This window comes from Odontomachus brunneus, unplaced genomic scaffold (genome assembly GCF_010583005.1).
Source record: "Odontomachus brunneus isolate Ranch 3 - 2012 unplaced genomic scaffold, Obru_v1 Obru_scaffold_004, whole genome shotgun sequence".
Taxonomy (NCBI): Eukaryota; Metazoa; Arthropoda; class Insecta; order Hymenoptera; family Formicidae; genus Odontomachus; species Odontomachus brunneus.
In genome coordinates this window covers 2,073,509-2,087,451 of record NW_022639454.1, presented here as the reverse complement: position 1 = coordinate 2,087,451, position 13,943 = coordinate 2,073,509, and the positions used below count along the sequence as shown (strand labels likewise).

The following is a 13,943-nucleotide window of genomic DNA, read 5'->3' as shown; positions in this document are numbered from 1 at the left end:
ACGGCCTGATGTTTAATTTCGAGTGCTTTCTTCGACACTTGCGCGACATTGACACGTAGCGAAAAAGCGCGACGTGCTACGACGATCGCAAAAAGGCAGCCGTGCAAACGGGACGGCCCGCTCCGCATCGTAAACAAGATTTGTGAGCAATTTGGAGGAAGTCATGTGTCATGTGTTTTTGCGTACGTTGTATTTAACCGCAGTTCACGGGAGTCACGGACGCGATAACACGCTCGGATAATCTCGGGACGTAAACTGTTTTGACTAATCCGTACGCACCTGTTTCCTGTCGACACATTCGGGCGAATAGATAAGCCGAAAATGGAACGACATTGTTGTACGTCACGTTAACTCTTCGCAACAGCGCGAAATGCTGATCACTAAATGACGAGGAACAATAAAACATCAGGAATATTGATATCCCGATTGATCGGTTCGAAAACGTAACACAGCGCTTAAACGCAGCGAAAGCGCGAATTTTAAAGGAAAATACTTTTCAAAAGTATTAATTTGTTAATTAATCGATATAAAATAGTCCTACACAAAGATACAAGCTCTTCATCTCGTAACGATATTCATTATTTTTTATAAGTTATAACGATACTAGTTACTAATATTGAATACAGTTACGATGAAGACTCTGTATATAAAAGGATCGGAGAGAAATTTTTGCTCAATATAATTTTTTTTTCAACAAAATTTATTACACCCGTCACTTCGACATAAACTGAGGAAGAAATGCTTGAAAATTCCTCTTGTGGGATACAAATTTCTGTGAAATGAACTTCTGTCCTATGAATAAATTTTTAAGCGTTTTTTCTCAATGTAGAGCTGTCACTGAAAATTCAAATAAAACAATTCGTACTTCGGGAGAAGCGTTGCTTCATGATTGATGGCGAATCGTAGCGGATGAAAATCTCTCGGGTCTCGATATCGGGAGCACATCAGCACCATATGTTAACGTGTAAAGCCGTTGCTCTATTCTCGCAAAAAACGACCAATAAAAAGATAACTCGTCGACCTTCGATATAGTCTATGCTTCGCGCGGCGACTGGACTGTCCGTCTCTTTTCAACCGCCGCGGGGCTCTCCCTCTCCGTCAGCTGTTTCCTTCTATCTTTATCTCTTCCTCGCATTGCGCTCCGTACGTGTGCACCAGCTGTCTGCGCTTGTGTATGTATGTGCACGCGTGCGTTGCCAACTTTCCCGTATCATAATAGTACACACAGTGAAAGAATGTGGTTTCCCTTTCAAATTACAAAATATGTCGCGCCGATACGCGGCGCGCACACTTCCTTCATTTCTTCGACTTCATTCTTTCTTCGCGATCTGAAAATCCAGCTTCGGTTTTCTTTTCGAACGCGATCGTCTTCATAGATAACGGCGTCACCGGCTTTAGAAGCCGACATCAGTCTCATGTTTATACATATATCCACGAGAAGAAGCATGTAAACCTGTCGTTGATGTTTGCGCACTCTTGTAATATTTAACATATCCGCTTGTACATTTTATAAAGCTGAGGCCACCTCGAGCCCCGCGCGCCTTCATCGTTCAAGCGCGATTGAAAACTCACTTGTCCTGCTGACAAGCGAAACACGGCGGTCTCTAAAGGTTCAAACTGGAAAGGACAGCATCTGCGTCTGAAACCTTGATTGAGATATTATATTGCCACAGGGGGGCGCACACAATCGGCGCACAGTTTTATTACTAAGGAAGGACTTGACCCAGATTATCGGCGAAACAAAAAAGAAAAAAATTACACCCAGGCGAGATCCATCCCGACTGAATATATCCGTCCCGACGTGTTCGTCGAACGGACACGGTATCGCCGCCGGCGACGATTTGTATCATCTTTCACGTTATTAATTTAGACAGGAAAGGATTTATGTGGGCTGCACGATGAACTGGGTCAGGGACGCGGGTCTGTACACGCACGCACGCAAAGTGTGTGCTAGGCAAACTATCCAGGTTCCCTCATTTATCTATTAACGATAAAGAACACGTTGTTATGAAAACACAGCCGCGCATATGTACGCGACATCTTTCTAATAATACATTTCGGAACGTTGCCATATTGCAAAAAGAAAATAGCTATATCGACGAAATCTCTATAGTCATCTCTTACTTCTGTACTTTCCGCCAATTAACTTGATTATAAAAATACAATCGTGCGTCAAAAATACACACTTTCCTAATAAAATATTTGGAAATTTTGTCTTATTTGAAAGAGGAAAACAATTGTATTGATAACATTTCTGTAGTCGTTTTACCTTTCGACAATTAACTCTTAATTATTATAAAGACAGTCGCACGTCGAGAATACTTTCCCAACGATATATCTTGAAATTTTGTCATACCGCAAAAAGAAAATGATTGTATTGACAAAATTTCCAAAATCACATTTCTCTTTTACACAGTACTCTTTGGTACACTTCTCAGTGATTAACTTAATTATTACGAGTACACAGTAAATCGGCACGATATTTATTGCACCTTCTTAACGTAAAATATTTTATTTGTATGGCATGAAATCGAGCTTTGTACACCGGTTAATTAATTAATTTCACCCATAAGGACATTCAATTAACGATTGCATGCGTCTTATTTCAGAAGGCATCTCCCGAGCGTGCGAGAGGATACTTAACTACAGCGAATGGCACGCGTATACAAGAGGTATAAAAAGAAATTAATAACGCGGAAAACGTTGCGCTTTCCCGTGAGTGGATCGGTACGGGCAACAGGTTTCCTTCGTCTTCCAACGCGGCTGCTAATCCCTTCGCCGTAACTTCAGTACTTGAGGATATCCCGCACGGCGGCGAAGCAACGCCATTTGTCCGGCAGGTAGAACGGCTCCAGGACGTGCGGGAAAGGACAGTCCCATCCGGTTACCCTCTGAACCGGCGCCTCCAAGTACAAGAAGCATTCCGCCTGTTTTCGTCGGTTTCATAGTGTGAGTATCGTAGCTTAGCGTGTAATTACCTCACGGGATTAGTTCACTCAACGGCATCCGCCACGAACGGGCTCTCGGATTCGTGTCGTATCGAGAGGAACGGGTTCCTCGATCTCACGGCTCACTTTCGTTCGCTCTTCCTTTCTTCGAGACTGTCTCACCGACAACGATTAATCGCCGACAATTGGACGATAGATTCGAGAAACAAGCGACTAATCGGACACGCATTCAGAACCGGTTTAGAGTTCGCGTTCTAATACCTCCACTAGTAATATTAGCACCCCGCGCGACGATAAATAAGGCGACGGCCCCAATTATAAGTTGAGTTAAATCTTCTTTATTAATATATGAAAAAGTACACATTATAAAAGATGAAAGCACGGAAAACATTATTTTATATTACTTCTTTTGTAATTGTGCTCCAAGGTAGCATCCACGAACATTCTCAATAAGAAAAAATCTAAAACATCAGTTGCTTTATCGACTTTAGAACAAACCAATTTAAATGCTAATTTAAGTACTAATTTAACTAATTTAACTAATACACTAACAAGTAAACCTATCCAAAAGATACACTCCGATTTCTTTCTAATTTAGCACAAATGTAGAAGTGCAAACAATATTTAGGTCATATTTTTTCATTTTGGTCCTCTTTAAGTTTCACGGGTAGTTTATAGCTTTTTAATGTTCTTACTCCTATCATCAACAAGTACAATAAAAATGCATAAGAAATAAAGTTAAATACAAGGTATAGTTAAATAATTTTAATAAAATCAATATAACTGAGCGCAAACCATTCTAAATTTTTTTAGCCGAGATTCCAACTAAAATATTTCAAATCTGTGCTAAATTAATAAAAAATGGTTAGAATCTCTTTAAACCGAGAAATTATTTGTATATATAGTTTTTTTCAACTTTATACATGTTTTGTTTAAACATTTTATTATTTATACAAATAATTTTATACATTTGACATCATATTTATAATCAGCAAACCAAAAACGCCTAAATCTTGTATTTAATTTTATTTCTTATACATTTTTGTTGCACTTATTGATGATAGAAGTGAGAACATTAAAAAGCTATAAACTGCTCGTAAAACTCAAAGTGGGCCAAAATAAAAAAATATGACCTAAATATTTTTTGTACTTCTACATTTGTGCCAAATTAGAAAGAAATCGGAGTGTAACTTTTGGGTAAGTTTACTTGTAAATAACTAATTTCTTCTCAAGGTAGAAAAAACTTGGTTGGATCAAACAAATTTCTGGATCAAACAAATTTCTGAGATATGAGCGAACCAGAAAATTCCGGTTGACGTTACCAGTTCAAGTTAACAAGATTCCTATTTAAGATTTATGGAATAATTTTGGAAGAATTTTAAGAATAATTTTGTACAGACAATAATTTCGCTTTAAAACGAAATTTTGTTGTTTATATTAGTATGGACAGTTCGTCTTAATGTTCCATCGACAAATTTATGTGTAAACAGCTGAAAGTTTATCCGGATCTTTAGGTGACCCACAATTAGGACCGTCACCTTATTAGCCGGCACCGCCGGCGAGCACTCTTCCTCGGTAGCGTTAGTTTGTGCATCAGTGTCGCACAATAGGTTCCGCGCGTGTGCTTGCATGCATGCATGCATCTGGCGTGATTGCGTTATGGATGCCTTTATAGACCGCGGCGGCACTTTCTATTTGCGGGTTGCGCAAACGGCCGGTCTCGTATTGTTGCCGCGAATCCGCGAATGCCGATGCCGTGGTAGAAGGAAACACCTTACCTGCACGGTCGCGGTCACCTCTGCCCCGAATCCGTTCGTCATTGGCGCCTCGTGGGCGATGATGGCGCGTCCGGTTTTCTTCACCGACTGCAACACATTTCACGCGCAGTGTAATTTATCAGCCGACCGTGGCGAGATCAATTCACGCGGTGATTTACGTCTCGTCCCATATTATGTCGCGGTGTAATAATAACTCGCGTATGTACGCGCGGGCCTCGATGCTAAGTGGCCGCGTCGCATTAACGCACCGGCACGAGCCGTTTTGTAACGGCTATCAAATGCAGGCTACACGTGAGACCGGCTGGAAGTACGCGGGAACGGCTGGCGACCGGGACACGTATGTGTGTTGGCGTGAACGCACTTGTGTGTCCCGTTGTTGTAAATCATTGACAAAGATAACTAGATAAGTGAGCGCGAAACACCGCGTCGGATACGTGCAGGTTGACATTTTCGAACTCGACCTCCCTCGCAAACTTTCCAGATTGTTACTGCTGGTGGTTCGGTATACCCTATGCGTGGAAACTACGGTCTTTCAATTTCTTGGAATGAAATTTCACTCGAGAGATAGAGTGACAGCTGAACCACTCGAACAACTCGTAAATTCTTCACTCCGAATCGCCGAATGAATATTTTCACTCAGAATCGAAGAGTGATGCACTCCACTGTCACGGAGACAGTGATTCACTCTGATCCAATCCTAATTGCAACTCGTGTAGAATATTTGAAGACAATATTATAGTATTTTTTTTAATTTTTAATATAGCATTATTTTAACTTTTAACTAATTTTCTTCAATTTTACTACATTGAGAGGAGAAATATCTAAGAGATAAAAGATATTTATTTGGTGGATACTAATGACATATTATTTTGTACTAATACATGTATTGTGTGTAAAATATTCTTTAAGTAAGAAAATATATATTTTTTTTAAACTAACTTTTGATGAAAGCATTTTTTTATGTAAAATAATTTGTGTAAATATGTTATTAGTATTCATCGAATAAATTTTTTTATTCGTTAGATAATTTTTTTTGATATAGATGTTTCTAATAACGTAAGAAATAGATGGCTATCTTGCTGAGGAACATATTTCGCTAGAAACAATTTCCTTTTCCACATTAAATTTTTTTTTCAGTTCCAAGAGAAGATAACGCGTATGAAATGAAAGGATAGTCAATTACTGCAGAATGTCGACCTATCCCTCGGCAACAAAATTCTGCAGTAATTTTTCCTAAGAAATTTTCTCCATGTAAGTTTGAGTTAAACATTAATTCTTGTAATTTCGAGTGGCAACATTTTTACTATTTCGCTTCGAATGAGGTTTCGCCGCAAGAAATGTAAGAAATATGCTTCTATGTTCGTCGAATTAAAATTGATGATATTCCGCGACGCACGTCCGCGCGACAATTAACCTTTCAACAGGCGCTTCACCGTCACAGTGGCGAGCCGTTGCTTCCTCGGCGACGTTCGATTTCTCGATTTCGAAAGGCGAAAAATCAAGTCTTGTACTCCCTCGTCTCACTATGGTCCGACAATATCGAGAGGAGAGTTGACCCGGGCAAAAATGTCACGAAAGTATGAGCGTCCTGCTGAAAAATAGAGCCGTGACGCGTTCCACGTCGGAGTCGACGATCCCCGCCGCGTAATAAATACCCGTAGTCGAAACGCTCGTCTTATGCCGCTCGTGTATTCACCGGCCACCCTGCTTCGTCGACGAACGACGCAATCAACGAGTCCCGTCAGCCTCCTCGCGCGAGTTACAACGATCTCTCTCGCCGAAGCGATGTATCAGAATTTCGTTCGAGCGGTCTGGTCTCGTTACGAAATCGCGCGCGCGCGCGCGCGCACGGAGTTTTGCAGGCAGGCAGGCGGACATCGGCGTCGGGTAGACAGGACGGCGAATCCGCGACTGTATCGAAATTGCGGCGAAACGGGTTTCCAATTACGCTCACCTCTAGTCGTGTAAGTTGCATTGGTACACAACACACACACACACGTAAACATACTCGCAGCGCTATATAATATCAGCGGTTTGTAAACCGTGAGCGCGTACTGTACGATCGGCATATCATTAAGCGACCGGAGATCGATTAGCATAAATCAGCGCGATATTAGCGTCTATGGAAATCTGTGCTATCGTAACCCGAGGGGGCATGCGGAGTCGGCTTCGCGCACCTCACGACCACTTTTCATCCCGCCGTTGGACGCGACGCAGCGACAACATCCGCTTCTATCGCCGACACGGCACGCTGCATCGTCGCGCCGTAGATCGCGCCGCGATATTCCCGGAGATACCATCGAACAATATGCCAGGATCCTCGTAATTTTATCCCGGCCGACATTCCGCCCTTATAAGAGCGCGCGTGGGCGGCGCGATCTTTGAGACGTTTCGGCCGCGACGGCGATTTTTCATCTCGTTGCGGCACACGCGACCTCGAAATCAAGTCTGAGAAAATCGCCCGCAATTATTCCACGCGCGGAAAGATTATTGCGAGCTGAAACTAACAGCTGAGAAACTGGAGCAACTAGACCTAATATTAACACTTTATTATCTGGGAGCCTATTAAGAGACTTTTTAGATTAGAACTATGAAGTCAGAAGTAAATATTTCAGTTCATTTTACGCACAGTTTACACGGAGAGGATTTTATAATGGAAATTACTTTAGAAATTTTCTACTTGAGACGCGAACAGATCGAGATATTCTGCAATTGACTGTCTTTCTATCTAAATGAAAATCTGGGTGTCTCACCTGAGGCAAGTTTCAAGTAACGACTATTCATACGGATTTCAGATCTAAATTCGAAGTTACTCTCTAAATTTTTTGGAGTGAAATTTTATTCGAAAAGTAGAATGACAGCCACTCGAATTCGAGTTATTGTTTGTTTCTATTAAAGCGAATTCTCCACTCTGAATCGTTGAATGAATATTTTCACTCGAAATTGAAGAACGAATCTGATACATTCCGCCGCCAAGGAAACTAGTTCAACCCAATCAATTGAAATCCGCTCATATGGTGTCAGAATCTATTCTAATTTGGAGTGAGACATATTCGCTCGTGTGATTTCGAGTGACAATACTTTCACTATCGCCTCGAGTGAAAATATTGCCACTTGAAGAAATTTAGAGAGTAAATCTGAATTTTCCATATTGCGATTTAACTAACGACTCTGAGATCCCGCGCGAAAATAGGAGACGCGATGGATATCGCGAACGTGCGCGTTATCGCGACCGGGAACCCAGCACACGGCTTGAATGAGAAAGGCTTGAACGGCCGCGAGCCTCTCTTAGTCTCAAGGAAAATGTCATGATAACGCGGAGAAATGAGATTACCCACCTTGCAGACGAGTTCCGCGTCCCAAGGTAAGATGCTGACGAGGTCTATCACCTCGCAGGACACGCCGAGCTTCTCCTGCACCAGGTCGGCCACCTCCAGCAGTACGTGCACCTGAGTGCCCCAGCCCACTAGTGTCACCGCGTTACCTACGCCGCAAACGAGACAAAGTACATACGTAGGTACAATTGCGAGCGCGAATGCGTGCGCGCATAGTCGCATAATAATCGTTTCACCTTGCACAACGGACCTCGCGCGAACGTTGCGCGAACGAGCGTGTGTATGTACGCGCGTTTCTTCTGGCGTATCCTGTTTCAGGACCGGTCATCGGCGAGAGTGCCGCCGCTACGGCGATTGGATAATGGAAGGAGACGATTACACTCGCGTAAATTATATTCGCGAAGGGGGAAAGGGGGGCTCGCGGTGGCTCGCCGCGCGCATACGCCGTACCGACGGCGCAAATCGTCACCTCCTGCGACTTTAAGCAATGTCCTTTGCGCGCTTTCGTCACTTCGGGAGAGTACACGAGGAGAGAGACCGGTCGGAATAATTTTTCCAAGAGACGCTATTATGGCAAATGTTTGTCAATCGTACGACGCGCGATCGTTTCCGCGTTTCAGTCAGACACTTGACAACGCGAATTATAAATCCGTCGTCGAACAAGCTCGCGCGACCCAAAATATCATCAATCAGGGGACGTTCACGCCAGCCGATTGATGTAAATGTCAACAGCGCCGATAGTCGTTACCCAGCAAACATCAGCCAACATTACCTCAATGTTTTAATTTCCGACTCAATAATATAACTGTAAATCAATAATATAACTGTGTTACAATATACTAAATTCACATATTGTTAGGTAGGAAATCATAATATTGATGTAATGCTACTTGTTAATGTTTATTGAATACTCGTTCTAAACCAGGATTGGGAAGCAACGCGTTGTTTGTCATACCGTTACAAATTACTTTTCTTCAGTAGCAACTCTCTGTATAAATAACATTATTCTTTCGTTACAGTAGCGAGGACGTAATTACATTGTAATATACAAGAATATATCATGACAACTTTTAGAATAATGACAAGAATAACGAACTTATTTTTCAAAATGAGTCACGGCAACAAATTATTGTTATTTTTTTTCAATAGACAAAGAAAAACAGTAATAAGTTGTTTTCAAAAAGTAGCTTCCCAAGACCTGTTCCAGACACAATTTAGCGCTAGACCTAAACGTTAAAGCGATAGTTACCTTCTCTCACGACCTCAGCCTTGCCGATTTCAATCTTGTAGTGTTCCACGGGCACTTCATCGACCGCCTTGCGATATAGAGCCTTGGGTTCGAATATAATGCACGGATCCGGCTCATCTATACAGCTCAGCAGCAATCCTTTCGCATGCACAGCTCCGCGAGGTACGACAATCTAAAAGAAGAGACATTCTTGTCAGAAACGCATAATTGTCCTTCGCGATTTTCTCATTCTCTCACGGCATATCCGCCGGTCGATAATCGCGGTTCCCCGGCGGCTTCTTAAAGCACGCGTGAAATTGATCGGCTCCAGGAAATGTCGGCGCGATATTGCGCGGCGATATTACGCGTCTCTCTCTCGTAATCGCGATGTACGATAGCGACGGTCGTGCATTAGTGTGCGCGCAAAACTTTCTTCATGCATACGTAGAGTACGTACGTCGTACAATATTCATGGAATTTGTTGAAGAAAGTTGAGAACTCTCTCGCGGCTTTGACCCGCGCGGAATACAGCGCAGATGCGAAGAATGTCCTTGATGATGGAAATTTGGTGGCGCGACCGTGCGGCTCCCGCGACTGCCCCACGGAGACAATTTGAATAGTAATCCTTTAATTATGTGGACCGCGCGGTTCTCCGAAGGGGAGAAGCACGCGGTGCTGTTCGCGTTAGATTCGGCGTGTAAGAGCTAAAAACGGCACTAACCTTCAGGCCAGGAGTATGCGCGAAATAAGCCTCCGGGCTTTGCGAATGATAAAGACCGCCGTGGCCGACGGCTCCGCAGGGTGCACGAACCGTAAGTTTGCCGCAGTTGAACATGTTGCCGCTTCGATATCGCACCTTCGCCGCTTCATTTACCAACTGTGGATACAACAAACATATATATATTTTTATGAAACTGTTTCGACAATTTTAAACAATAGATTATCGCACTCTAACGACAATTTGTGCGACGACCGAAAAGCACATCTTACGTTACTTTAAATAAACTGCGCAAAATTCTCGTGACGCATCGACATTTCTGTCGGTTTTATCTTCAAGCAACTATATTTGTACATATGTTCACTTTGAGGCTGTCTTCATTTTTTTTCGATAAGCAGTGAAGAGTTATCGGCAAATTGATTTGAATATCACCTGGTCAAAGGCTGGGAAAATATAATCCGCGAATTGTATCTCGGCGATCGCCGATACTCCAGCGTTGGCTAAGCCAATCGCAAAACCGACTATGCCTTGTTCGCAGAGAGGAGTATTAAACACACGATCACTGCCGAAGCGTTTCCTTAAATCCATACTGCAACGAAAAACACCTCCAAATGCGACGTCCTCGCCAAATACCACTGAAAATTTGAAGGAAACTGTTAGTCGAGAATTTCGAAACTATTTTCCATGAAAAATACAAAAATATAATTGGCGGATTTTTTATTTAATTAAAGGATAAATATCATTTAGGAAAAGGTCACTTATATATATATATATATATATATATATATATATATATATATAGAGAGAGAGAGAGAGAGAGAGAGAGAGAGAGAGACCAAACTCTGCACATATCTTTTGAAAACAAGTAAATTGCAAAAGAGAAATTAAAATCCAAAAAATTATAAATCGTGAGTCACATACCTATTTAAGTTTCTATCTAAGTTTCTATGCAAAATAAGACACTTGCCTGTGCGGGATTCCTTTTCCATCGCGAGAGAGAGTCCGTGATTTATGGCTTGAAACATATTCAGCTTTTGAGTCTCACCTGAAAGTACAAGTTGCTTAAATCATCAAGAAATATTGTATGTGCGGTATAACAAGATTTAATTCTAACCATATCATTTTCAACACTTGTAAACGTTCTAACACGGACAAAAATAATTAGTGTTGGAATCGACGTGAAACGGAATCGACTGTGAAAATCGAGTTCGAGCTATCGCGGCGCGGTCACATGACGTCCGGCAAACACGTCGATTTTCGGCCGTGATTTTAGCGCGGTTCGAACGATGGTTTTGAGAAATTCCGAAGTTAGGTGCACGAAGAATCTTTCAATAATATTGTTTGTTTTGCTGTCTCGTCTACTTTAATATCTCCGTTCTCCGGCGAATCAATGAAACAACGCGACATGTCAGATGACTCGTCACGTCGACCATATCGAGATTTCGAGAGAATCGAATGATTCGCAGGTTAAAATTGGCAAAAGCCCACTTACCGGTGTTTTTCGGCTTCTCACTCGGAAAGTACGTGAAGTGCGTTCTGGCATGTTTGAAATCGATGGCGGGAGCGTCGAGCAGCTTTCTTCCGGTGTTTTGTAGGCGCGTACTCAGCCTGCCGAACATCATTCTACGTGGAAGTGCAACTGTCGTTTCGCCGTGTCCACGTGTACGTGCACGTCGCTGAAAGTTTCGGTCTTATCTCGATTTACACACAATATAGTGAAGCAGCGCGCGCGGAGCAGGACGAACGGCCTCTCGCTCGACCTCACGTGGAATTTCGTAAACAACTGGCGTCCTTGGAAAACGCGACGGTTGCACAACGATCCAGTGAACGTTCCGGTGCGCGTTCAACGAGCGGCTGCCATTACTGCCGCGAGTGTCCGTCTCATTGGCGCGACTTTCCCAATTTCTGATTCGTCGGTCTCTGCACTTCGAAGGCTACGGATCTGGGCCCTTACTCTTGAAATAGTTGCGTATACGTAAGTTTTACTGCGCAAGTTTAATCATACCATAAAATAGCTGCACAATGAAAATTACGTATTCGCAAAAATTTCAAGAATAGGGGCTCTGCTCCTTTTAGCTGAACCGAGTTGCACTTCTTATTCTCAGAGTGAAACAGACAGGTAACCTGACATATTCCTCTTTTTTTTTTATCGAAGAACGATATACGAAGCGAGATTGACAAACTTCTTGACTGTATATCGGAAAAAGAACCAACGGTTGAGGGAAAAAGGAATGAAATTCCAATGCATTTTGGTTTATGCCAGTTTCTATCAACTAATTAACTTTATCAACTTAATTAACCAATCGCATTTCTCATTAGTTAAAAGTGACAAATGATTGGTCAATTCCGTTGAAATAACTAGCAGGTTAAGTTAACCAAAATTGGTAGAAATGGATATTAAGGAGCTTATTCACCAGGTTTGTATTTTTAGGACGTACTTTCAGCATCGAGGGAGCTACTCATAAATTCACTATTTATCAAACAATTTACATTTTCATATATTTATTTCACTATTTAAATAATAAATGTCAATTTAAAAGTGATATCATGATACTGCCTTGCCACGTTTCACTCAGTACAATACGCCATTCAAAGCATAAAACAACAGTTTCCTGGCGTACAATCGACCGCGTTTTGCGACATAGAAGAAAAATATGTAATATTTATAACGATAAGCTTTATATTTGAATGGTATTACTATTTTACGAAGCTACACTGGAATAATGTGCATTGCGATATTTAGTACAAAATTTCTCATGAATGGTGCAGATAAATCACAGAACACTTCAACTACAAATGTGTTTTACTGCGGCAAATGTTACGTTAAATTCTCGTATAATTTCAAGCACTCTGGTTCAAGTGAATAAACTCCTTCAAAGTGCAAGCCTGTTGCGCTGGGTGTCGCTCGTGTCCACGAGGTGTTCGAAGAACGAATAGCTGTAAGTCTGTTCTATAACCTCCTAACGACAATGTCGCTAGCATGATATGTCGTTACGCAGATTTTTTACCATATATCATGTCCGCGACAACGTAACGCGATAACGACACACTGTTGTTTAGAAGTTACAGAATAGGTTTACTGGTGGACTTTCCGCTTCTGGAATTCGGTTACCGACACGTGGACATAAACAGATATAGCTGTTAAACGAACGAACGCTCGCGAGACACCTCGATCTTACGCGTACGAACGAGAACTGGTTTCTCTACTGTGTAGACTCTGCGAACGCGGGGCTAAGGTAATTCGGAGTGGGAGCAGCAAGATACAATAATCCGCTGTCCCGTCACGTCACGTCGAATCGCTTATCTTTGTCGCTTATCAGTTTATATTGCTGAACAAATAATTTTGCTTCTTAATCGACCATGTTGCGATGGTCGTGAGTGACGATTAGTGTGCATCGTACAATACAATGAAGATAATTGTAATTGTAATATCAAACTATTATTTCGAGACTCAACGTGACGTAGCGGATTATATTGTTTAAAAAAATTTGCTATTATTGTCTTATTATTGTTAATATTATTCTTACTTTATTCTGCCTAGTCTTTGCTTATAGGCCGAGTGGTCGAGTGAGCAGAGTACCCGACGAGGAAGACACGCAATTACACTTAAATGATTTTAATATCCACTTTGATAGCGTCACATATGCTACAATATTTATACCATAATTTTTACCGACAGTAGTTGCGACTCGAGAAATTTCTACGAGTTTCTCCGAAGAGCTGCGTGCGTTTAGATGGCGCTTCACGCATAAATCAATTAAGCGAAGTCTACAATAGAAATCAGATAAGCGGACAAAATCCATAAAAAAAAAGAGGATAACGTTGGCGACGTTCAAAAGTCTCTAGAATCCATAAATTTATTTCTGAAGGTTATAATTGTTGGGCATTAGGAGAGTGTATAGAAGTATAAATTTGTGATAGGTTAACTTTGCACCT

At 41.8% G+C, this 13,943-nt stretch overlaps 1 protein-coding gene across 10 annotated transcripts; it reads right to left on the bottom strand.

Annotated features, from left to right (window-relative positions):
• Positions 1-1,646: 1,646 nt before the first annotated feature.
• LOC116845131 (2-oxoisovalerate dehydrogenase subunit beta, mitochondrial) lies at positions 1,647-13,697 on the bottom strand. Of its 10 annotated transcripts, none has more exons than XM_032817548.1 (9): positions 13,535-13,697; positions 11,500-11,683; positions 10,975-11,052; positions 10,440-10,642; positions 10,011-10,166; positions 9,311-9,482; positions 8,065-8,210; positions 4,727-4,813; positions 1,647-2,927 (listed from the first exon to the last, which is right to left on the bottom strand). In XM_032817548.1, exons 2-9 carry the CDS (start codon positions 11,627-11,629, stop codon positions 2,787-2,789), a joined length of 1,113 nt encoding a protein of 370 aa, XP_032673439.1. In that variant the 5' UTR covers positions 11,630-11,683; positions 13,535-13,697; the 3' UTR covers positions 1,647-2,786. The 10 variants fall into 10 exon arrangements, with proteins under 10 accessions (XP_032673439.1, XP_032673457.1, XP_032673381.1 ...); XM_032817566.1 differs by having other exon boundaries at positions 11,500-11,962; positions 13,535-13,677; XM_032817490.1 differs by lacking the exon at positions 13,535-13,697 and adding an exon at positions 13,016-13,399.
• Between the last annotated feature and the right edge of the window lie 246 nt (positions 13,698-13,943).